A 25,459-nucleotide genomic window follows, 5' to 3' on the forward strand; every position below is an offset into this window, starting at 1 on the left:
CTTAGGTTGGATTTAATTGGGATTATTGATAGGATGGAGTGATTATTGCAAACCACCAATAAGATGGATTATTGTTATATATTTTTAAATTATTTTCCTTTTAAAACATGTTATCTATTTATCTTAGTAGGGATAATGCATTACTTGTTAATACTTGAAATTCATAGTAATATGAAATTGTCTTAATCTACTAATTTTAGATATGAATGCATCTAATTGAGGTAGATTCATTTTATTAAAAGGAGTATTTTTTAGGTGATGGAGCATCATCATAAATAAGTGTTCAAAAATTGCATATATACACCAACCTAGTGAAGTACTCCACTATTTAATTTCTTCATACACTGATCAAACCAACGTCACTCTCATATATCTTACATATAACTACATGGATTCCATTTCGAAGCCTGTTTCCGTCATCATCATTGGAGCGGGTATCTCAGGTAATAATAATTTTCATACGTTTGATTAAAATATAACTCACATATAACGTATTAAATTCATTTGAATTGAGTGAGTAAATAAACTGATTTATACTATACTGCGCATATTTATAATTATAGGTATTTCGGCGGCAAAAACACTTAATGATAATGGAATTAGAGATATATTAATTTTAGAAGGCACATCAAGAATTGGTGGTAGAATGAAGAAAGTTAATTTTGGTGGACAAGTAGTTGAATTGGGAGCAAATTGGCTACATGCTGGTGAAGGTTCCCATTGCAGTAGTCCTCTCCTTGAAGCTGCAAACAAAATTAAATTGAATACCATTTTATCAGATTACTCTCATCTTGCTTCACATGTTTATAAACAAGAGTACATAATCATATCCCATTTTAACATTTTTAATTCCCTTTAATTCCCTTTAATTACTTATTACTAGTATTCATCATATTTGTGAACATATATAAGTCGAGTAATTTCATTTTACATGCAAGTTAGAGTTTAGTGATTAAAACTTAGGTCGTCACATGTAGAGTGAGGCAAAAAACGTAGCCTCAGATTTAATTTTCATCAAGAGTAATCTTGTTAGGTTATATGACTTCAGACTATATATATTTCTAGAGTTTGAGCTTGTATTCATCATATTTGTGAACAAAGTCTCGTCATTTCATTTTGCTTACAGGGGTTACGCTAGAGTTTAGTGATTAAAATTTAATTAGGTCACGTGGTCTTAGCCTCAGGTTTAATTTTCATCAAAAGTAATCTTGTTGGGTTATATGACTTCAGGCTTTATTGTGGTTTACAAGTTATCACGTATATTTTGGAATTGTGCACCAAAAATAGCGTTGCGAGTTCCCTCATCATTCAAAAAAGAAAGTTGAGTTATTTTACTAAATTACGTTCTATCTTGTGTTGTTGTTGTCGTCGTGGTGATAATAATGCCATGTTTGGCTTAAATGAGATATGTATGTTAATTTTATGTTATTCCATATATGACCATATTGATTGATCGGTATGTACAAGATGTGAAGAGCATTCCATGTTACGCACCCAAAAAAAATAGAGCATTTCATGTCGACACCAATAAATAGTACGTAGTACGTATAACTAGGACCATAATAAAATAATGGGACTTCAATTGGTTGTCTGGCCTTTTAATTTGTTGAACTAGTACTCGCTCAGTCCCGGTCATTTGTTGATTTTTGATTAAAATATCCCTAAAAAGGAATAAAAAAAAGACAAATAAATGACTGAAACAGAGGGAGTAATATCGTTAAAATGTAAAAATAATATTATTAACATGATTATAACCGTAAATAGTTCATTAATGATTAACTAGGGGTGGATTATACGAGGAAAATGAAGTAGAGATGGCAATGGACAAGGCGTTAACAATACAAGAATTCGGTGCGAAGTTATCAGAAACCAACCAGGAAACTAATCAAGAGGATATGTCAATTCTTGATATGCAACGTTTGTATAATTGGTACTCTCTATTGTATTTATATTGTCTTCATTTGACTAAACCTCGTTTTACGTTTAATATTTTTGTTAAATGAAATTATGTAAATCTTGTAGGATGCCCACAAATCCATTGGAAAAGTTGATTGATTACTACTATTATGACTATGAGGATGGGGAGCCTCCTGAAGCTACTAGCTTGAAGCACACGTTACCTCGACGCGAGTTCAATGATTTTGGAGATGCTCAAAACTTTATTGTTGATCCTAGAGGTTTTGAGAGTTTAGTTCATCTTCTTGGAAAACAATTCTTGACTTATACTAATGAAGTTGTTAATGACAACAGAGTTAAACTTAATCAGGTAATAAATCTTAATAAATATCTGCTAATAAATTTATCAACAGATAGTCTCTTAGAAAACTTGCTCACGTGAATATATGTTTTCAGGTAGTCAGCGAAATATATTACACAGACAATGGGGTGACAATTAAGACAGAAGATGAATTAATATACGAGGCAAAAGTTTGTATAGTTTCGGTTAGCCTAGGCGTATTACAAAACAACTTAATTAAATTCAACCCTGAATTACCGGTAAATTTCAAATTTAATCTTAAGTTTACAAATTGTTTTATTAAACTCTAATTATCAAATTAATATCACCATAAACTTATTTGAATTATATGTGTGTGAAATAGGGATGGAAAAGGCGAGCAATATGCGAATTTAGCATCGCATCGTTTACCAAGATATTCCTCAAATTTCCTTACGCATTTTGGCCTACCGGTCCTGGTACCGAGTTTTTTCTTTACGCTCATGAAAGACGCGGATATTATCCTATTTGGAAGGTATTAATAAATATTTTACTCGCTACAGTACATTTTTTTAAAATTACGGATTATAGTATATATGTTTACGTTTCTTATTTGTATGGACGAATTGGCAGCATTACGAGAACGAGATGCCCGAATCAAACATTTTGATGGTGATGACATCGGGTGAAGAATCAATGAGAATAGAGCAACAATCCGACGAGGAAACGAAAATCGAAGCCATGGAGGTTCTTAGAAAAATATATGGCGACGGTGTACCAGAAGCAGAGGACATTTTTGTTTCAAGATGGAATTCTAACAAGTTTTACAAGGGTGCATTCTCTAATTGGCCTCCTAACTATACTACACAACAACATGCACAACTTCAAGTAAGTTGTACAACGCCTAACATGATAAACTACTCTCATTGTCTTTAACTCGATTTCATTAGGCTTAAACCGGTGAAAATTCACATCCTTACTTTCAAATATCGGTTTTTCTAACAATATTTTTCATGATTGAATTTTAAAAATATTTCTTTAAATGGTTTCTTATTGTGTGTCAGTAGGGCACACGTTAAAAAAACTGAATATAATATATAAGTATGGAGTGTATGATACTCCGTATATGATACTTCTATGATGGTGAACGTTTTCAGGCACCAATTGGTCCAGTCTACTTTACTGGGGAGCACACAAGTCTTGAGCATTTTGGTTGTGTAGAGGGTGCTTATTATGCAGGTATGTTAGCTCGATTACTCTCCGTGTTCCATTAAATAATTTACATTTATTTAATTTTGTGAGGGAGAAATAAAACAAATGTAAACTATTAACGGGACGAAGAGAGTATATTTTATCTACATAAATGCATTATATATGAGTAAAATTATTTCCTTTATTTAATTAAATTCATTTTATTTTATTAAATCGTCACATTCGAAATATATTGTCCATCCAAATTAATAAAGTGAGCATCATGTATTTTTGAATTCATGATGAAATGGTTTGTTTAGGTTATGGTAATATACTCATTTTTCAAAAATACAATTTTAAGTGGCGATTGTAGTGAACTTTGGGAAAGATTTAGGTGAATGTTAAAGTTTTATTTTATTTTACATAATTGCTGAAAATAAAAGGGATATATTTATCAAGGTTGTAAGAAATTGAGCAACATCTTTACTTTATTTCGTTACTTGTTAATTATTTCAATTTTCAATATTATAATTGTTGTTGGCAGGTTGCACCACAGGGAAAGAAGTAATCAAGTATCTACAACAAGGTGTATGAATTATGTATGATAATAGGGTTATTATCTCGGGACTTCATATTTATAATTTTATATGCATTATACAAAAGAGTACTTTGTATCTTTATCAATCTATCATCATAACTATCTATTATTGTATACTTTTTTTCAAACTACATTTATACTTTCATGCAATATATTTTGTACTAACCATGTCTTTTTATCCTATAACTTTGAATTCAATTTCACATGATTAGTTGGTGTTTGTATTTTCTGCTCAATATCTATTTCATTACTAAACCAGAATGCTTAATCGAAACTAGTAAATTAATGGAACCTAATACAATAAAGTCCGACACAATAAAGATAAACCACCGCGTATTTGTATCGATTTTGGTTTACTCGTTGCCACAAGTCAAGCGACTAATTTAATAGGTACAACTAGTTTTGAAACCCGTGAAAAATCACGGGTCCTATACAAATTTCCCTTTTCTGTTAATACTACTTGTATAAAACAGATTTTGATTTGGAAACATTGTATGCGATAAAATAGGATGGAAATTATGAGATTGAACATAATAACACGGTAATATAAACAACAACAACAACAACAACAACAACAACAACAACAACAACAACAACAACCACAACAACAACAACAACAACAATAATAATAATAATAATAATAATCTAGGCCCTGTCCGGCTTGCTCTCGGGTTTTTGCTGAGGATGTTTTTGGGGACCACGTTGTTTCTTGTCTTTGTCATTGTGGGCGTTAAACATCGGCATAACCTTGTCCGGGACACTCTTTTCGACGTCTGCTATAGATCTGGTATTACTGCGGGGAAGGAGGTTGATATCGGTTTGGTTGATGGACATGGTGGCTCTCTTCGTCCCGCGGATTTATTGCTTTATTCTTGGGACAGGGGGCGTGATGTGTGCGTCGACCTGACAGGTTTTTCACCCTTGACTCGGACTGGTTTGGCAGATTTTGGGTAGGGGCCGGGTTGTCACCGATCTTTGCTTTCGGCGAAAGTGTGCTAAGTATGGGGATTTGTGTGCGGTAGCGGGTTATGGTTTCTTACCCTTCTCTTTCTCTTCACTTGGGGAGCTGGGTTCGAATGCTGTTGCCTTGCTCAAGCGGATCCAGAAATTCTCGGTATCTCAGGATGCGGGAGCTCGGGTGGCCGCTTACATTTTTACTAGACTTAGCTTTGCTATTGCTAAGGGTGTGGGAGCTCAGATTGTATCTCGGCTCCCCACCAATTTCATGTAAATTTTTATTTTTATTTTAATGAAAGCTGCGCGCACCTCCCTATAAAATAATAATAATAATAATAATAATAATAATAAGAGATTAGTGGGGAATAGCCGAATAGAGGCATTGTATTTGTCGTTAAAATGTGGGTCTTTGTAAGAGATACAAAAAAAAAATCTAATCATGAATAACTCTTGTTCTCCCCTATTAACAACCTAGTAAATTAATGGGATTTAAGAATTTAATAGAGAGTTTTTTTGAATGTATATGGTGAACGGATGATGTTGCTCATTGCTCTGATGATTCATGATTTATGCTGACTCGTAAATTCAGTAATGATTTGTATTCTCAATTCAACATACTCAAACTAAATAGTCTAATTATATGTATATAGATATCATTTGTTTATATAGAAATCAATGATTAATACTTATACATGGGTTATGTATTATGTAACTTCAAGATATTGGTGCTCAGAAGATTGATGAGTTTCTTAACCGCCAATTTACCAAAGACGGTCAAGTTTTTCTCCTTCAATAGGTAAGAGAAAAATAGGCTAACAAAGTGAATGAGGTAAGACTAATATAGTAATTGAATACATTGAATACGTGTCTCTCCATTTCAAATTTAATTATCATTTGATGGTTTTGTTTTTCTTGTAAGATTTATCCATCAATGTTGTGTCGAAATTATTACTACAACTAAAAGGCCGAGAATAACTAATAGGCTAAAAATTTTAGCATAATTATTGGAACAAAAATAGATAGGCTAATTAAAATGATCAACGACATAAAAATACATCCTCAATATGGTGATTACTCCATTCAAGAGCTTCAGATTTGATCATCCATATGAACACATCCTCCAACATCAAATATCGTGATTTATCCATCAATGTTGTGTCGAAATTATTACTACAACTAAAAGGCCAAGAATAACTAATAGGCTAAAAACCTTAGCATAATTATTGAAACAAAAATACATAGGCTAATATCAATTAAAATGATCAACGACATAAAAATACATCCTCAATATTGTGATTACTCCATTCAAGGGCTTCAGATTTGATCATCCATATGAACACATCCTCCAACATCAAATATCGTGTTAAGCGATATTGAACTAATATCCGAAATAAAAAAATTGATAATTCTTAAATTGTGTTGTGTACTCACCGATTGTCATGTATTAATAATTAAAATAGGAAAATCTCCAAAAAAAAGAATTTCCAAGAAAAAATGAGAAACATCATGCTACCTCTTACAAAATCCACATACTTATCGATTGTTATTTGCACTTATTGATCTCCAAGTATGTCATGCTCCTGAAAAATTCAATCAATTGTACACGAAATGCAAAATTCCATAAGATATACCGAGTATATGTAAAATATTATCAAATGAGTTTTGTATTAATAATTAAAATAGAAAAATCTCCAAAAAAAAAAAAATTCAAGAAAAAAATGAGAAACATCATGCTACCTCTTAAAAAATCCACATACTTGTCGATTGTCATTTGCACGTATTGATCTCCAAGTATGTTATGCTCCTGAAAATTCAATCAATTGTACAAATTAGTATTATGCCAAAATTAATTGTACATGAACTACAATATTGCATAAGATATACCGAGTATATTTAAAATATTATCAAATGAGTTTGACCAATATAGTAAAATCTTATATTAGAGAACATGAGAAGAACGAATGAGTTGTAGGCTAATAAAAAATTATAATAAAAATGCATGCCTATTATTGTGCTCATGGAATAGACATTATCATCTCAAGAAAAAAAAGTAGTAATTAAGAAGTCATAATATCATCAAACGTTTCAAAGTAAATTTCTAAAAAAAAAAAATCAAGGTAAATTAAAAATATGAATCATTATAAAAGAACTTGAGATATGAGTTAGGAAGAAAGAAGATGAAAAGTATAGTTAAATGCTTGTGGTGAATTGAATAAAGTATTAAAGTGGAAGAAGATAAAAAGTTTATTGTCTTCTTTGATTTTTTCTAATATTGTAATTGTAAGAATAAATATTAGGGAACATAAAAGAAAATAATTATGATATGATGAGACTTGTAATATGGCTTCTTGAAATCATGTGGTTATATCATATGTCATTTAAAAATACACTCAATGTTAACCTTTTTATAATATTATGATTATATGGATTTTAAAGAAATAAATAAATGTATACTTTAATTTTATGATTTTGTGTTAATATGAATAAATTTAACCAATTCACTAACATATATGTTCTCTTCCAAAATTTCAATTAAAATGTGAAATATAATTGTAAATTATGAAACTTTAATGTTAATTTTGGTAAGTTACATATTTTTCTGGTTTTTTTAGCTCATCAAATCTTGAATATATACATTTTATTTAAGAATACTAATTATTAATTTTGATTTTCTTTATTTGTATGTTACACAATATGTAATGACATTTTTGTATGGACTTTTAGTAATCATTCATTTTAAAAAAAAAAATATATCAAATAATCAATAATCTAATAATAATTAATAAATAATTAAATAATCAATAAAAATTAATAGAAATTAATGGGGTATAAAATATTAAATGTTGATGCCATGTGAAATTAAATTAAATTATATAAATAACTTGTTAACTATATAGTATAGATAGATGTCTGCGTGGAGAATGATGGGGGTAGACGTGTGTCAATTTTAACCAACGTGGCAATGTGAATGTCTATGTGGCTTTTCCACATCCCATGTGGCTTTGTCTAGTTGGCCTTTTTAGGATGCCTTTTAATAGTATTTATAGATATCACTACGTAGAGCGAGAGCGTAAATTACAAATGTATTGATTAAACCAATGACCTATTTTCAGTCTTGAGAGGATCATTCAATTACTTTTTAGGGTTTTCTTGGAATGAGATTAATTATTAAGGGAGTAATGAGTAAAAGTGCTCATTGGGCTGGTGCTGGCCAAGGGCGGGTCGGGCTGAGGTAGAGCAGCACTAGCACGACACTATCATAGGACCGGACTGGGCTGGGCTGCTTTTGGACAGGCCCGGGCACAACACTATAGTGCCAGGCCGGGCCGGGCTGGTTACTTTCTTTTTTTTTAAAAAAAAAACGGGCTGAAAACCGAGCTGGGCTGAAAAAATCCAACACTAGCACAGCCCGTAATGCTGACCGGGCTGGGTCGAGCCATGTGCTGACTGGGCTGTTGAAATCTGACCCATGAGACCGGACTGGGCCGAGTTGTGCTGGGCTGGCCCGCCATGTTGTCCACCTCTAGAATTGAGAGCTAAAATAAGAAGAAATGAGAGGAGATTGGTGGTTAATGGTGTTTGTGGAGGGTGAAAACTGAAAAGAGAAGGTGAGGGAAGAATTATTACCTCGGAGGTAATGCATTACTTGAGGGGGGAGGGGGAGTAACAATTACTCCATTAATGGAGGGACTATTACACTATCCCCATTTTTATCCATTTTCATCTCCAACCTCTATCCCTTCCTTCCATTTTTTAGTTCATTTTAACTTTATTACTCCCTTAATTAAACTTGCTAAACACTCCCTTCATTCATCCAATTTTTATACATTTCTTTCGTGTAAACAGGGAAAATAGTAACTCCTTCGCTATAGCAGTATAACATATCAATGCTCTAAAAGAACAAAGCGTCGTGCTTGTGACAGACACTATCCGTCACAAGCTTGTGACAGATATTGACCCTCTCACAATAAGGCAAGTGGGAGGGCAAGTGAGGGGAAAATTGATCATCTCATGGATAGTGGCACTTGCATATTGTGAGAGGGGCACTATCTGTCTTCCGCTTGTGACGAATAATGTCCATCTTCAATGAGAATTTGTGCTAAAAGAAACAGAACAACGAACAAACAAGTTTCCTTGATCACGCTAAGAAAGATGGAATTTTTACAAAATTAACCATGTTCAAAGGACCCGACCCGAATAATCTTGATGAGACCCGAATTTAGGATCCAAGCATAACTTGTAAACCGAATTGACCCAAATCGATATAACCTGACCCGAATAATCCTGACACCCGAATTGAGGACCAGAGCATGACTTGTAACTGAATTGACCAGAACCAATACCTGACCCGAATAATCCTGACACTCGAATTGAGGATCTGAGCATGACTTATAAACCGAATTGACCTGAACCAATATGATCCGATTTGAATGTGTTATTGCTGTAAAATGACCATTATCCATAAAAAAATTGATAATAATAAACCTAAAAATGACCTGACTAGATGCGATTTGACCCAAATTCTTAACCTGAACAAGACCTGAGCTGAACTCAACACAATTGGTCCATAATTAGATGTGGATAGCTGACACACTACTCCTATGACCTATGAGTAATTGAGTAAGCTTGGTAAACAGGTCAATTGAGTTAGGTTCGACCGGAGTCAAATTTCGGATTTGCAGAGTTCGGGTCCGATTGGGTTGGATTATTTCGGGTTCAATCATTTTCAGGTTAATGATAAGTAGGATTTCAGTCGCGTTTTTGCCCCTCATTTATACCTTATTCCAACTCGTTTTTGCATTCTTAATCGATTAAATAGTTCATTTAATTACTAATTTATAATAATTAGTCGTGTTAGCTAGAATTAATAATTAGTCGAATTCTTATTTAACATTGGTATTAATATTACTTTATTATAATAATATGTAGGTACGAAGAAGATAAGAAGCGGGTTAAATAAAGTGAGTCAAGACGACGGATCAAGTTTGACCGTAATCAAATGAATAAGGGTCCAAAGCAAAAGTAATGAATTGGAGTTGACTTTTGTTTATTCCAAATTCCAAATCCCTTTTGTTGCTCGTCTTTCGTTGGAGTTCATCATCTTCAAACACCAATTTTCAATTCAACAACATAGCCCACCTGCTACATCACAAATTCCACCCCATCACCTCCTTCATCCCCGTCCCCTGCATCTTCATCATCAACCTCGCATCACCATTCTTTATCCTCCACCTTTCACATTCAAGCACAGCTCACCTCCGTCACCAATTAAACCAAATACTACTCACCACCATTACCGTCCCATCTCATTCCATTGCTACCATCTCCTTCAATCATAATGACCCTTCAATATTCACTCACCATCAAATCACCATGGATTCGCTATGGCTTGAGCAACGACTCCGTTTCCGCCTTGTGTTCACCATCACCACTACAATCAAGCCACCATATCAACCACCAACCCGTGCTCCTCTTCCCTGCATTAACCCAGAACCGATCTCAATTTAATTGAGCAGCCCAGAAATGATCCCAGATCGAGTCGCCATGACTCGATTGCGGCATCGAAACCCAAGTTGAATTGCAAGTCGATGCTTTAAGGAAGAAGGAAGAAGAAATCAAGTTGGGGATTTAATTGATTCTACCGGGTGAATCGTGCGGCCGAAGGAGTTAATTATACCCGGTCGGGTGAAGGTGATGCCCGGTCGGGTGTAATGTTACCCGGTCGGGTACAATCTTGGAGGAAGCTTTTTGCAGAAGAAGACAAAGAGAATTGAAAAGCTGGGGGTTACTTTGGGGGATTGTCGTGTGTCTTGGTTAAATGGTTAGGTGGAGAGTGATTATTATTATTATTATTATTATTATTATTAGTTTAGTAATTAGAAGACTATAAAAAATAACACATTACCTTACCTTAGAAAGGAGACTACCAATTAGATTAGAAATTTACTATCTTACTCTCTCAATATTTGTAACCCTAAATATTTTCTTTCAATATTTCTTCAATAAAATTTGTAATCATTACTTAATTAGTTTAATCAATCTCTTGTTTATAAAGCTTCTTCATTCCATCAATTCAAAGTTTATGTTATTGGTATAATTCTTTACTCTTATTTCTCTCTTTAATTTCATTTGTTTACATTTTGCTTTTCTCTTAATTCTTGTTTAATTGTTCATGTTAGACTTTTTTGTTTAATTGATGCTATTCTCTTTCTTGTTCATCTTTTCTTTGTTTTCCATTGTTGTTGCTCTCAAAGATTGAATCTTTGAATTTCTCATGTTAAAGATTGAGTCTTTGAGTTGCTTGTGTTAAAGATTGAGTCTTTGTGTTTATTGAGTTAAAGTTTGTGCCTTTAGTTTAATCTTCATTGTTTCTTGAATTAAATTGTCTTTCCTTATAATTTAAGTTGGATTGTTGCATGATTAGTAATAGAATTTGTACTTCCATCATGATTATGCATAAAGTTTCCATCTTTGTTGTTTCTCTTGCAATTAGGAACATGATTAGTGAGTAGTCTTCCACTAGGACTCGGTTTGACCCAATATGAGTAATTTCACTAATTGAATCTCATAAAGGCTAATTATTTGGGGAAATTGGTGAGGGTAGTTTAGAGGAATGACTTGACTTATGGACCGATTTTTGGGTAGAGTCGATTTATGACCCTTGTCCACCAACGAGAGTTGGTTAGGTTGTGATTTGGATACCCGGAATTCGACCCTATTGCTAACCTAGGTTGAGACCGAAAGGAGAACCAAGGGTAGGGCACCTCTAAATTAGCGTTTGAAATCGACCCTTGAGAGAGGGAGTGGGATGACCCGGAAAACGATGGGTACTTAATGACCTTGACCGATTTCTTGACCTCCTCGGAATTGTGCATGATTTTGGGGTTGTTGGGTGTTGAGTTAGGGATTCCTACCTTCGAACCCGAGAGGGGGGTTGGTGGGTAGTGCTAGTGTCCTACTTCGAACCCGAGAGGGGGGTCTTAGGCGAATTAGAGCCATCTCCTCCTTACTTGTCTACCCGAGTGATTAGCCTAGGGAATTAGTATGTGGAATTACGAATTGTTGTGGGAGAACCGAGTTCTAGGCCTTTTATTCATTTGATTTACAATTTTAATCCTCTCTTACTCATTTATCATCTTTTGTTAATTTGCATTTTATTTTATTTTATTTAGTTTAGTTGTTTAGTTTTAAACTCATCCAAATATTTCCGACTTAGCTAAGCATAAGAATATAGACAATTAGTAATCACCCATGCTCCCTGTGGATTCGACCTCGACTACCCTACTACATTAGTTGAGTTATTTGTTTGATCGGGGGAGTGCGACAAAACCTCGCTATCAAAATGGCGCCGTTGCCGGGGAGCATTGGCATGATATTAGTTGTCTTGTTCTAGTTTAGACTAAGTCTTAGTTGTTTTTGCACACCTTGGTGTGCCGTTTGTCTTGCTAACTCTCTCCTTCAAGTGTATAAGCTTTTTGCATTAGAAGATTGAGTTTGAAATCAACAAGTCCATGAAGTTTCCCTCTATGAGTGACTCTTGTTATAGAGCGGATGTGTTGGATGTTGATATGAAAGAAGATTTGAATGAAGATGATTTGAGGGAAAGTGAGTTTGAACCTCAAATTATGAAGGAAATTGAATTGTATTTGAACTCCCCAAAATCATTACTTGATGTTGGGTTTTGGTTAGATGACTCTTCAAATGATTCTTGGGAGGCTCAAATTGATGCCTTAGAGGTGGCTCTTAATGGAGGTGGAATGGAGTATACCAAGAGTTGTGAGGAAGATAAACATGGCCCTCCCATATGGGACACTTATGAAGACTCCTTGCACAATGATAAGTTTGGGGAGGGAAGTTATGAAGAGTTTGGTGCCCCTATTTGGGATGTTTATGATAATGAGGAAGACTCCCCATTACCACCTCCTACCGAAATCTTTGAAGAGGAAGTGATTGTCAATGACAAGTGTGGGGAAGAAGGAAAAAGTTGGGAAATGGAGGTTGATGAATTCGAACTTGCCATCTTGGGAGAGTTGAGGAGCCATGAGAAAAACTACGACCCTTGTAGTTTTGAGTCTAGCTTGGAAGAAATTGAAGCTCTCATCTTTGGTAGTGATTCGGTTCAATTGAAGAGTCAAGAGAATTTGGATAAAAATGATGATATTATGAACCTCAATGTTGAGATGTTGACTCCTCCACCTCTTATTCTTCACCACTCTCCTTGTCTTGATGACCATGAGGATGCTTCCTCATTCTATGAGGTCTATGAGATTCCGTCTCTCTCTCCTTCTAGCCACTACATTGAAATTGAGGATCCTATACACCAAGAGGATCCTAGAAACAATACCGAGAGGAGCAAGAGGAAGAATGGGAGGAAGCGTTGGAAGAGAGGTCGGGTGCGGTTTTCTATAGCTTGGCATTCCTTGTTTCTAGTTGAAGGTTTTGATAGAGCATTTGACCGTCTTCTCCGTGCCTTGAGTGACATGGATCATACTGAGTGGAGATTCAAGCAAGACAATTTTGCATGAGAGGTTTGGTGGAGTCCCTCAATAACCACTAAATTGTATTTATTCTCTTCCCTTACTTATACTTTACTTGCATTTTAATTTTATTATATAAAAACCATAAAAATTTGAAAAATTTGAAAAATTTGAAAAATCTCAAAAACATGTTATTTATTTTATTGTACCTTTCTTTCAAAAAATTCAAAAATTCAAAAAAATGAATATTTCAAAAATACAAAAACATGTTCTTAATTTGAAAAATTTGAAAAACACAAAATATGTTCTTTAATTTTCCATTCTCTCCCTATACTTTGTTCCATTGAGGACAATGTAAATTTCAAGTGTGGGGAGGGAAATATCCACTTTGTGCATATTGTTTATATTTGTATATATATTTGCTTGTTAATTTGATAAAATCACAAAAATGCCTAAAAATTGAAAAATTTTCAAAAATTTCAAAAATTCAAAAATATTGCATTGTTTATATTATATATATTGCATTTGTTCTAACCAATTTGATTGACAACACATGCAAGCATCAGAGAAGACGTTTGGTAAAATTCTTCCAATCCTTTCCCTTTTATCCTTCCTTTTCCTTTTGTATAAATAAGCATGGAGGAGGACGGGATATGTGATGTGGGTGTTCCCTTTGGGAATCGTTTTGGATATGATTGTGTTGTTGATGTGTTGTTAGGACTAGAACTTGTATGCATTTAGATTAGACATGTATATATGTGTTCACTCTTGCATTCACATAGCTTGTTCATATGTGTAGTTTGCATCCATACATGTTGCATTTCGTTTGTAAAAATTTGCTTTTAGGGAGTCTTAATGTGGAGGGCATATGTTGCCAATGATGATAATTTGTTTTGCCCGTGTCATTTCCCTCTTGATAGCTCGTGCCTTTTGATGATACATGTTAGGGTTTTTGTTTGCAAAAACCCGGAAGTCTAGCTTAACAACCAAGTTGCGACCACCTTGTGAGACCGTATTAGGCCCGAGACTTGACCTAGGTCCGATATAGCTACTAAAATGTGAGGATAGAGCCTCCTTATGGCCGGTCCATCAAACCGGTCCCGTTTAGGTCATGAGAGTAGTTCTCCTTACGTGGTATGTCATGTCAAAACGCATAAGTATGGTGCTCATTCCTTACCGTAGAAGTGTAGATGTGTATATTGAGACAATTTTGTTCAATAAAGTAACCTCACAATAGCCAAATAAGCTTTTGTTATGCCCTTGAGTCAATTATTTCCTTTTGTTAACCCATTTTGTGCCTAAGCCTTGTCATTTCAATTGCCAATAAAATAACTACATTCCATAAACATCTCACCTTGTTGAGTAGTTCGTCTTTGTAGTTGTTGGAGGAGTATATAATTGGGTAGGAAATTTGATTTTTATTGAGGTGAACGGTCCTAAATATCACAAAAGTGAAATGAAGCTTGATGGTTGGCCAATTTTTCAATTGTTGAGGAGGTTACAAGTGAAGGAAAAGAAAAAAAATGAAGAAGAAAAACAAATAGCAAAAGAGAAAAATGAAATGAAAAAGCAAAAAGAAAAGAATGTATATTATTGTCTCAAATAAAGGGGTGGTAATTTGCAAATTGAGTTTGTTTTGAAGAGGATTGAATAATTTTTGGAAATGACAATCTTGTCATATTTTGTGAAGGAATTCATTTGCATTATTGGTTGAGTTTAGTGAATTAGTTAGATGTGGCGACTACTCGATCTTTAGCCCCACATTTCCTAAAAACGGTGCTTGCACCAACCTCTTTTCACCGAACCCAAGCCCCATTACAACCCGGTTGTCTCTCTTGTATGTGCATCATTTGGCATTTCTCTTGCGGATATTGGATAGAGTACCATATTAGATTGCGGGCATGCTTCGCAAGTCGAGTTAGGAGAGTGATTTTGGCTACTTTTTGTCACAAAAATCACCCCGTTCTTTCATTTGAGTGACTAGTGAAACCCGTGAGAGTCGGGCTTTGGTCTCCTTTTGGTCAAAGGTTTGATATGGAGTCGAATCTTGCATGCGTGTGTCGTGTCATTCTTGGGAGTATAGCGAAGTACTTCCCCTTTCCCGCCTAGAATTTGTTTCTTAGGCACCCTGTGTTGTCAATTTTGGCTACTTGAGCTAGAATTAGGGAGTTGACACCTTGGTAAGACCCGGAGATGACATCCTCCACTAATGACTCTCTTTATTTAATTTTTGAAATCAAAACGACCGCTTAGATGAGGAAAGCGGTTTGACTTTTTGTTGATGCATCCATTGTGCTTAATGTTGGATGTGTCGTAATTTTCCGCAAGCCCCCACTTGCCTTGCAAGGGAGCACATACCTCATTGTGTTTCGTTGTGAGTTGAAGGGACGGAGAAGGCCCGTTAATTGCCTCTCATCGGATATTAGTAGTTTAGTTAGTCCTTTTATATTCAGGATCTTAGTTTATTTAATGAGCTTACTCGAGGACGAGTAAGGTTTAAGTGTGGGGAGATTTGATAAGTAGGATTTCAGTCGCGTTTTTGCCCCTCATTTATACCTTATTCCAACTCGTTTTTGCATTCTTAATCGATTAAATAGTTCATTTAATTACTAATTTATAATAATTAGTCGTGTTAGCTAGAATTAATAATTAGTCGAATTCTTATTTAACATTGGTATTAATATTACTTTATTATAATAATATGTAGGTACGAAGAAGATAAGAAGCGGGTTAAATAAAGTGAGTCAAGACGACGGATCAAGTTTGACCGTAATCAAATGAATAAGGGTCCAAAGCAAAAGTAATGAATTGGAGTTGACTTTTGTTTATTCCAAATTCCAAATCCCTTTTGTTGCTCGTCTTTCGTTGGAGTTCATCATCTTCAAACACCAATTTTCAATTCAACAACATAGCCCACCTGCTACATCACAAATTCCACCCCATCACCTCCTTCATCCCCGTCCCCTGCATCTTCATCATCAACCTCGCATCACCATTCTTTATCCTCCACCTTTCACATTCAAGCACAGCTCACCTCCGTCACCAATTAAACCAAATACTACTCACCACCATTACCGTCCCATCTCATTCCATTGCTACCATCTCCTTCAATCATAATGACCCTTCAATATTCACTCACCATCAAATCACCATGGATTCGCTATGGCTTGAGCAACGACTCCGTTTCCGCCTTGTGTTCACCATCACCACTACAATCAAGCCACCATATCAACCACCAACCCGTGCTCCTCTTCCCTGCATTAACCCAGAACCGATCTCAATTTAATTGAGCAGCCCAGAAATGATCCCAGATCGAGTCGCCATGACTCGATTGCGGCATCGAAACCCAAGTTGAATTGCAAGTCGATGCTTTAAGGAAGAAGGAAGAAGAAATCAAGTTGGGGATTTAATTGATTCTACCGGGTGAATCGTGCGGCCGAAGGAGTTAATTATACCCGGTCGGGTGAAGGTGATGCCCGGTCGGGTGTAATGTTACCCGGTCGGGTACAATCTTGGAGGAAGCTTTTTGCAGAAGAAGACAAAGAGAATTGAAAAGCTGGGGGTTACTTTGGGGGATTGTCGTGTGTCTTGGTTAAATGGTTAGGTGGAGAGTGATTATTATTATTATTATTATTATTATTATTAGTTTAGTAATTAGAAGACTATATAAATTAACACATTACCTTACCTTAGAAAGGAGACTACCAATTAGATTAGAAATTAGTCTATCTTACTCTCTCAATATTTGTAGAACCCTAAATATTTCTCTTTCAATATTTCTTCAATAAAATTTGTAATCATTACTTAATTAGTTTAATCAATCTCTTGTTTATCGAAGTTCTTCATTCCATCAATTCAAAGTTCCCATGTTATTGGTATAATTCTTTACTCTTATTTCTCTCTTTAATTTCATTTGTTTACATTTTGCTTTTCTCTTAATTCTTGTTTAATTGTTCATGTTAGACTTCTTGTTGTTTAATTGATGCTATTCTCTTTCTTGTTCATCTTTTCTTTGTTTTCCATTGTTGTTGCTCTCAAAGATTGAATCTTTGAATTTCTCATGTTAAAGATTGAGTCTTTGAGTTGCTTGTGTTAAAGATTGAGTCTTTGTGTTTATTGAGTTAAAGTTTGTGCCTTTAGTTTAATCTTCATTGTTTCTTGAATTAAATTGTCTTTCCTTATAATTTAAGTTGGATTGTTGCATGATTAGTAATAGAATTTGTACTTCCATCATGATTATGCATAAAGTTTCCATCTTTGTTGTTTCTCTTGCAATTAGGAACATGATTAGTGAGTAGTCTTCCACTAGGACTCGGTTTGACCCAATATGAGTAATTTCACTAATTGAATCTCATAAAGGCTAATTATTTGGGGAAATTGGTGAGGGTAGTTTAGAGGAATGACTTGACTTATGGACCGATTTTTGGGTAGAGTCGATTTATGACCCTTGTCCACCAACGAGAGTTGGTTAGGTTGTGATTTGGATACCCGGAATTCGACCCTATTGCTAACCTAGGTTGAGACCGAAAGGGAGAACCGGGTAGGGCACCTCTAAATTAGCGTTTGAAATCGACCCTTGAGAGAGGGAGTGGGATGACCCGGAAAACGATGGGTACTTAATGACCTTGACCGATTTCTTGACCTCCTCGGAATTGTGCATGATTTTGGGGTTGTTGGGTGTTGAGTTAGGGATTCCTACCTTCGAACCCGAGAGGGGGGTTGGTGGGTAGTGCTAGTGTCCTACTTCGAACCCGAGAGGGGGGTCTTAGGCGAATTAGAGCCATCTCCTCCTTACTTGTCTACCCGAGTGATTAGCCTAGGGAATTAGTATGTGGAATTACGAATTGTTGTGGGAGAACCGAGTTCTAGGCCTTTTATTCATTTGATTTACAATTTTAATCCTCTCTTACTCATTTATCATCTTTTGTTAATTTGCATTTTATTTTATTTTATTTAGTTTAGTTGTTTAGTTTTAAACTCATCCAAATATTTCCGACTTAGCTAAGCATAAGAATATAGACAATTAGTAATCACCCATGCTCCCTGTGGATTCGACCTCGACTACCCTACTACATTAGTTGAGTTATTTGTTTGATCGGGGGAGTGCGACAAAACCTCGCTATCAGTTAACTATTATTAAGTTATTTATGGATAATAATTAGGGTGCTGTGTGCAACAATAAAGCTGGGTCGGGTTATTATTAGATTCGTCAATTCGAATTCAAGTCAAGCTCAGATTTTGAGTGCGGGTCTCAAATCAGAACATTCGAGCAGAGTCGATTTTGTCATGTCTATAATTGAGTATACACATCATAACATAAATCTCAAGTCTCATATGTCAAACCATGACCACGATCCTTCATAAACTAGACATGACTCACACAATGACAAGTCACAAGAGCTTACAAATCACGCAATTGAAACAAGCAACATTACATCACACAACATGACTGATGTTTGACCTCTTCATTCTTTCCTCACTTCAACAAGTAAACCACAACCACCACCTCCAACTCACAAAACACATATTAATCCACATAAATAAACACACCATTAATAATTCCTTAAATCCTTAATTACTCAACTTTCCCAAAATTCCATCTTTTCTTTATTTCCCTTTTTAATTCAATCCCATTCCAAAAATTGCTTCCAACTCATTTTATATCCACTTAAACCGTATCAGATATTCAATTTTACTCACCCGATAAACAACCACCACCTTCCCCTCACAAAATACTACCCATTGATATTTGATCACATATCAAATCCTTAATTATACACAAATTCTCAACTTTCCCAAAAATTCCATCTTTTCTTGACTTCACTTTTCAACCCATCTCCTGCAAAAAAAAAAACAGGCCAAAATCTTACAGATTTTCTGACTCAGTTTATACCAACACCACACTCAACCAACCTACCTACTGTTACTACTCACACACACCCTTTTTTTATTATTATTCCTTTCAAATGTTCTACATTTCTCTCAATTTCTATATATTCTAGGGTTTTATACACTTTCCCCCAATTCTTGCTTTCATGGCTATCAGAGGGGTTGATTTCAAATGGTAATTTTTGATTTCACCCTTTTCTTTGATTATAAATTCTTGTTTAAACGGACATATTCGTTTTAAACTTAAACGGGTCAAATAAGATAGATAAGACAAAAGCAAAATGTATTATTCTTTGATTATTGAGTTGATTACCTTGATGGGTTTCTAATAATTTTGATGTTTTCTTTGTTTTTTGTAGGTATGATGGGTTCTTCTTGTCAATGCTTGCCACAAGTGTGTATCCTTTTATTTTGCTACATTTTTTTTTAATCTTTTGTGATTATTTTCTGTCCAATTTTTATCCTTTTTGGTGAAATTTGTGTGTTTTGTGTTGTGGGTTTGAGTCAAAATTTAGTCTTTGTTCATGATCTTTATGAAGAATTTCACCAATTTTTGTTTTGTTTTGAAATTAGGTTAGAATTTTGTTTAATCTTGTCATCTTTTTGGTTAAAAAATCGTTGAGTGTATTTAGGCTGAATTTTGTGTTGTGAAATTGGTCAAAAGGTATCATCTTGTGATGAAATTAATGTTGAATTCTGTTTGAATATTTGGATCCATGTCAGAAAGGTGTAAACTTGTAGTGTTGGTCAATGCTTCATTGAATTAGTGTTCCTTGACAAGAATGATATCAGAATTATAGTGGCGGTTAACTGGAAGCGGTATCATCTTTGCACATATCCTTTGCACATATGGATAGTGGTGGGTTTCCGACTCGTCGTTGTTTGATTTCAACTGGGTTGCTTCTGTATTAGTAATGTGATTAACCTAGTTTCATTGTACAGGCTGATTACACAGCGGTTTTCTTGTTTCGGCTTCTGATGTTTGTGGATAATGGACTAGCTGCTGGAATGGGATTGTAAGCACTTTTTTTTTGCTGTTTGTTAGCACGTTTCTGTTGAGAATATGTCAATATGGCAGATTGTTCTATGTTCTGTCTGTAAGTGAGCACTGATTGGTACACATGCACCCTATCATCGCAACTCTGCCCTAAGTTTTAGCCTGATATGCACCCTATCATCGCAACTCTGCCCTAAGTCTGGATCATTTGATGGACCAACCCCATTTCCCGGACAACTAGATAATTTGAAGGGATATTGCAAACAAGCTGAATGGTTTACCTTTCAACAATAAGTTCATTTGTCGTCACTAGAATTGACATTTTCCTTTCCGGACTTATTATAGGATAGTTGTATTTATGATGCTTGATATGTTGAAGTTGCCATGTTGGAATTTCTTTTTGAATAAATATGCTAAACTTTGTTTTAAAAGGGGCACGAGTTGCATAGAGGCGCAAAGATGCGCCTCTTATAGGCACAACTTGTAAACACGTATATGTTCTTAATATGTCAATATAGAGGGTAGTTGTATTTTTGATAGTTGATAGGTAGAAGTTGCCATGTTGGAATTTTTTTTAATTAAATATGGTAAACTTAGTTTTAAAAGGGGCATTAGTTGCATAGAATCGAGGAGTGCCCTAGGCAAAGACGGGCCTCTTATAGACCCAATATTGCAGTTCTTTTTGTGTTGCGTGTTTTAAGGGATTACTGAGTAATACACACACTATCATGGGAACTTTGCGTTAAATTCTAGCCTGATACGCGGAGATGTTTCCACTTATCTTCTGTAGTCCGATAGAAATCTAGAACACTTGACGGATTAAGCCCCTTTTCCCGACAATTTGATAAAATAAAGGGATACTGAAACAAGATGAATGGTTTACCATTTATCATTAAGTTTATTTGTCATAATTGGACTCAAAATTATCCTTTTGGACGTATTATAGGATGGTTGTCTCATTGGAATCGACATTATCCGCTTATATTTATGTAAGATTTCATGATCTCGAGTATTATGTCACTTGTTGAACCGACTTATGTCAAAAATGTAGTTTCAATCTGTTCAATTTGGCACCTTTTTCTCCTCAAGTCTTATGTTAAACTAGGCAACAGCAATACTTCCCTAATGCCTCAAATCCCCTTGCGTATGGCAGTGAAATCGGGTTAAATCTGTGCAACCTTATCTTATGATGAATACAATCAAATCGCTCCAGGATGACTCATAATTTTTTTTCTGAGATTCATGTAACTTTATTGTAAATGCATAGTACAAGAAGCACATACATTTAAATGAGCGATTGTGGTTCATTTTATCAAATTTTAAACAAAAAATTCTGAATCTTTGGCTCCATTAGAAATAGAAGTTCTCAATGACTAAGGAAGCCTGCCGCTTGGATAGTCAAGATGGGGCTATTTTGGATAGTAACTTTATTAGATTCATAACACGTAGAATGAGACGCTGAAGAATTCTCATGGACTGCTGATTGTAGGTGTGCTGAAAATGGGTACATAACCTGCAATGTTTGCATCTGTAAATATATGCATCCATGCATGAAATCTAAGGTTAATTTTAGCTCCCAAGAATATTTGTTTGGTTCTGAAATTTCGTTAATGCACTCCTCGAATTCATCAAATGGTGTTGAAAAAGGCATGCCCATTTTACTTAGTCACGTGCTTATTTATGGAACTTTCCCCTTTTGTCCTCTCTTCAATCTCGCCTACGATTCCCTTTTGTCACGTGCTTATTTATGGAACTTTCCCCTTTTGTCCTCTCTTCAATCTCGCCTACGATTGCCTTTTGTCTGATATTGCAGTTGGCTCAATCTGTCAGCAATTACATGGTTCAATCTGTCAGCAATTACATGGTGATTTTAGCGGATTTACCTCTTTATCCCCTGCCTGAAGTTCTTGTAATGTTTTGTTTCCCATTTTGTACGTTTCAGGGACTTTGGCAGGCAGCAGAGGTATGCTCGTTTTTGTGGTAGAGTAGCCGTGCTCTCAATCCTCTCTCTATTTCTCTATCCTTTTCTGTGGGGATGGACCGTCATTGGAACCCTGTGGTTCACCAGAGCTAAGGACTGCGTGAGTCACTTCATCTATTTGTTTGTATTACCCTTATATCGTCTGAATGTGTGTGATCAAGTAATGTGTTTGAAAATGTATTTTTTTTGGTGCAGTTACCTGAAGAAGGTCAGAAGTGGGGTTTCCTTATCTGGTTGCTCTTTAGTTATTCTGGACTTGGCTGCATTGCTTTCTTTTGTTTCGGGAAGGTCTGTCTCCAACCTTGGTGTCATTTATTTAGTCCATAGACGACATATTCTCAACATCTGAAATTGGTAAATAAGAAATGTACAGAATCGCGTAATATTTCCATATAAGAAACACGTAAAGAATTAGGTGAGAAGGCCGGAGTTTATCCTACTGTTTACAGTCGCGTAGTAGGAAAGATTCTTAATTCTAGTTTCTATTATAGTTTGTTTCATACTCATTCGGTCATTCGATTTTTATGTGGTCAGTGGCTGGCAAGAAGAAAAGCTCACATGGTACGAGTTCAGCAGGGAATTCCTATTTCGGAGTTTGGGGTAATCACTCTTCCTGTGCACTATTCTATGTCAAGTAGTTATCCTACGAATACGTTTTTTTTTGTCTACTGTCCTTGATATACAGTACTTACTGGGGTAAAGAGGCGATACCGTAGTTTGACATCTTTTGTAAATGATTCGGCATATATTAATCAATGTTTGGTTAAATGGGCGGTTTTCCCACCCGATATTTCTTCCTCCTTTATGCTTTGGTCTTTATGCGTTTCTTTTCCCCCCATATTCTGCTTCTTGTAGGAGAAGTTACTAATAATACGGTATTTTCAGGTTTTAGTCGACATGATTAGGGTACCTGATTGGGCTTTTGAAGCTGCTGGGCAGGAGATGAGAGGAATGGGCCAGGATGCTGCTGCATACCAACCTGGACTTTACTTGACTACAGCTCAGGTGCCCCCTTTTCTTCCCCTCTCGTCTTATTTCCTTTCCGATTTTTCTTTCAAGTTTTTAGAATCCTGAATAAGCATGTTTGTTTTGGTAATGCGAGCACCTGAGATTCTAAGAACATATTTTTTTCTGACAAGAATTTAAACCAACATTTTTTATTTATTAGTAGCGGTTTTTGTGATAGTCAAAGTTCGTTATTCTTTACATGCAGCGAGAAGCAGTGGAGGCTCTCATTCAAGAACTTCCAAAGTTTATGCTTAAGGCTGTTCCAACTGACTGCAGTGAATGTCCTATTTGCCTCGAGGAATTTCATGTCGGGAATGAGGTATTAATGTTGTTCATTAGTAGCTGATTTCCAATCAGACAGATGTAGAGACGTTTCCTAATGTTTCATTAAATTAGCTCGCTTACTATTGTTTGTTGTAAATTATAATTACCTGTTTTATGGGTTGACAGGTTCGAGGCCTGCCATGTGCTCACAACTTCCATGTAGAATGCATTGATCAGTGGCTCCGGTTAAACGTGAAATGTCCCCGGTGTCGGTGTTCCGTCTTCCCAAATCTGGACCTCAGCGCCTTATCCAACCTCCGACCTGACTCAGAAAGGGAACGACCCTCATCGACCGTGGTGACTGCAACCCAATCAGTCAGAGGCCAAACCCCGAGCCAAAGATATCGATTAAGGCTACAGGGTTTCTTGCAGCCTGTACGATCCGTGAATGGCCGATCTGAAGGTGCCCTTCAAGTTCCTGAGAATCCGGGACCTGAGCATATTGTTGATGTTCCCTCTTCAACCTCTCATTAGGGAAATTCGGGTTCGTGATATTTTTTGACAATACTAAACCTAAATTGCATATGAGAAGGAAAGATTAGAAATTTGCAGGGAGTCTGAAATTGACTTTTGTAGATGAAAAGGAACAAACATTCTAAATTCGAGCAATTAGCTGAAATATCGAACCGACTCTTAATCAAATTAAAATGTACATAGGATATCCTGGTTATGTTTTCGGGATTACAAAACCTTGTATGGAATTGTCGGTATACAGTCAAGCAATTTAATGCTGGTTTATGATCGTGAATTCGTGATCTAATGCTGGTTTTGTTAAACCATTGATTGGTTTATGTTTCTTATTTTGGCTGGCGCTATCTCATTTTCCCAAGTCCTTGTCAATACTGGAAATTTGATTTATTTTTTCCGCCTCTATAATATTGACTTTGATAGTATACACCAAAAAAAAGTTTTCGTAAATAAATTGTTCTGTAGGAGATCGCAAACTGGTAAAAATTTCAGGTGACTTCCGAAGAAAACCTATCTATTTCCGTTTTTTAACCTTGGAACAGGAGTCGGCCATGGGCTTGATATGAATGGCTCGACCGACTGCATATATGTACGCTTGTCGAAGTTACTTTGTTGATAAAAATGTTGGAAGGATTTATTTTCGACATCTAAGAGAATGATTGTTGCAGGGTAATCTAAGAAGTAAGCCTTATCTTTTGCAGCACCGTCGGCCCCGACAAAGGACTTAAACACCAGAAAGCGGTCTTGATCACCATAATAGCCAACATCGACATTTTTAACCCACACCTTATTGCCATAATCCACAAGATCCCACGCCACGAGTCTTTCGTATGTAATTGATTTCACTAATCTCAGACTCCCTTCAAATTCTTTCAACGTGAAGTAACCAGTGAGATGAATCTCGAGCGAATTCATTGCTGGGAACGGAATGAGATCACACTGCAGAGGTTTGCAGAAAGGGTCATATGCCGCAATGCAGTTTTCTCCAGACCAGTGAAACTTTCCGTTGGCAAACACGACCGTATCTGAATACGGTACACTAGTCCAACCAGGAGGAAAACTATATAATATTTACATTGAAGTCCCTTGTTCAGGTCCATTACACAGTGTTATAATTAAAACTATATAGTATAATTAATTTGTATAAATTTATTTAATTGCATTGAAGTCCCTTGGTTTCTGGGATTAATATATAGTATTGATTGATTGATAATAATTTCTCGGTATCTTATCAAATAAAAACCGGTTTTCAAATTGGCCTTGTAGTAAGACCAAGCCGCCGTAGGTGCCAACCAAGTGGATGCTCATCAAGAACCTGTCTGTGACTGTCTTCGGGTTAAGGGGTGGGATGAAA

General features: G+C 35.6%; 2 protein-coding genes across 3 annotated transcripts; both read left to right on the top strand.

The window, feature by feature from the left end:
- Positions 1-298: 298 nt before the first annotated feature.
- LOC141651991 (polyamine oxidase 1-like) lies at positions 299-4,165 on the top strand. 2 transcript variants are annotated; one of them, XM_074459668.1, is made up of 9 exons: positions 299-443; positions 564-816; positions 1,784-1,930; positions 2,023-2,266; positions 2,353-2,496; positions 2,601-2,750; positions 2,849-3,103; positions 3,373-3,454; positions 3,951-4,165. In XM_074459668.1, the coding sequence occupies exons 1-9, from the start codon at positions 389-391 to the stop codon at positions 3,998-4,000; spliced, it is 1,380 nt and encodes a 459-aa protein (XP_074315769.1). In that variant the 5' UTR covers positions 299-388; the 3' UTR covers positions 4,001-4,165. The 2 variants fall into 2 exon arrangements, with proteins under 2 accessions (XP_074315769.1, XP_074315768.1); XM_074459667.1 differs by having other exon boundaries at positions 340-443; positions 564-713.
- Positions 4,166-18,905: 14,740 nt separating this feature from the next.
- LOC141652625 (E3 ubiquitin-protein ligase SIS3) lies at positions 18,906-24,374 on the top strand. Its single transcript, XM_074460170.1, has 10 exons — positions 18,906-19,502; positions 19,687-19,725; positions 20,120-20,186; positions 20,270-20,343; positions 22,267-22,405; positions 22,501-22,593; positions 22,840-22,905; positions 23,191-23,310; positions 23,519-23,632; positions 23,764-24,374. The coding sequence occupies exons 1-10, from the start codon at positions 19,474-19,476 to the stop codon at positions 24,109-24,111; spliced, it is 1,089 nt and encodes a 362-aa protein (XP_074316271.1). The 5' UTR covers positions 18,906-19,473; the 3' UTR covers positions 24,112-24,374.
- The last annotated feature ends 1,085 nt before the right edge of the window (positions 24,375-25,459 follow it).

This window comes from Silene latifolia, chromosome 4, assembly GCF_048544455.1.
Source record: "Silene latifolia isolate original U9 population chromosome 4, ASM4854445v1, whole genome shotgun sequence".
In the NCBI taxonomy this organism is placed as follows: Eukaryota; Viridiplantae; Streptophyta; class Magnoliopsida; order Caryophyllales; family Caryophyllaceae; genus Silene; species Silene latifolia.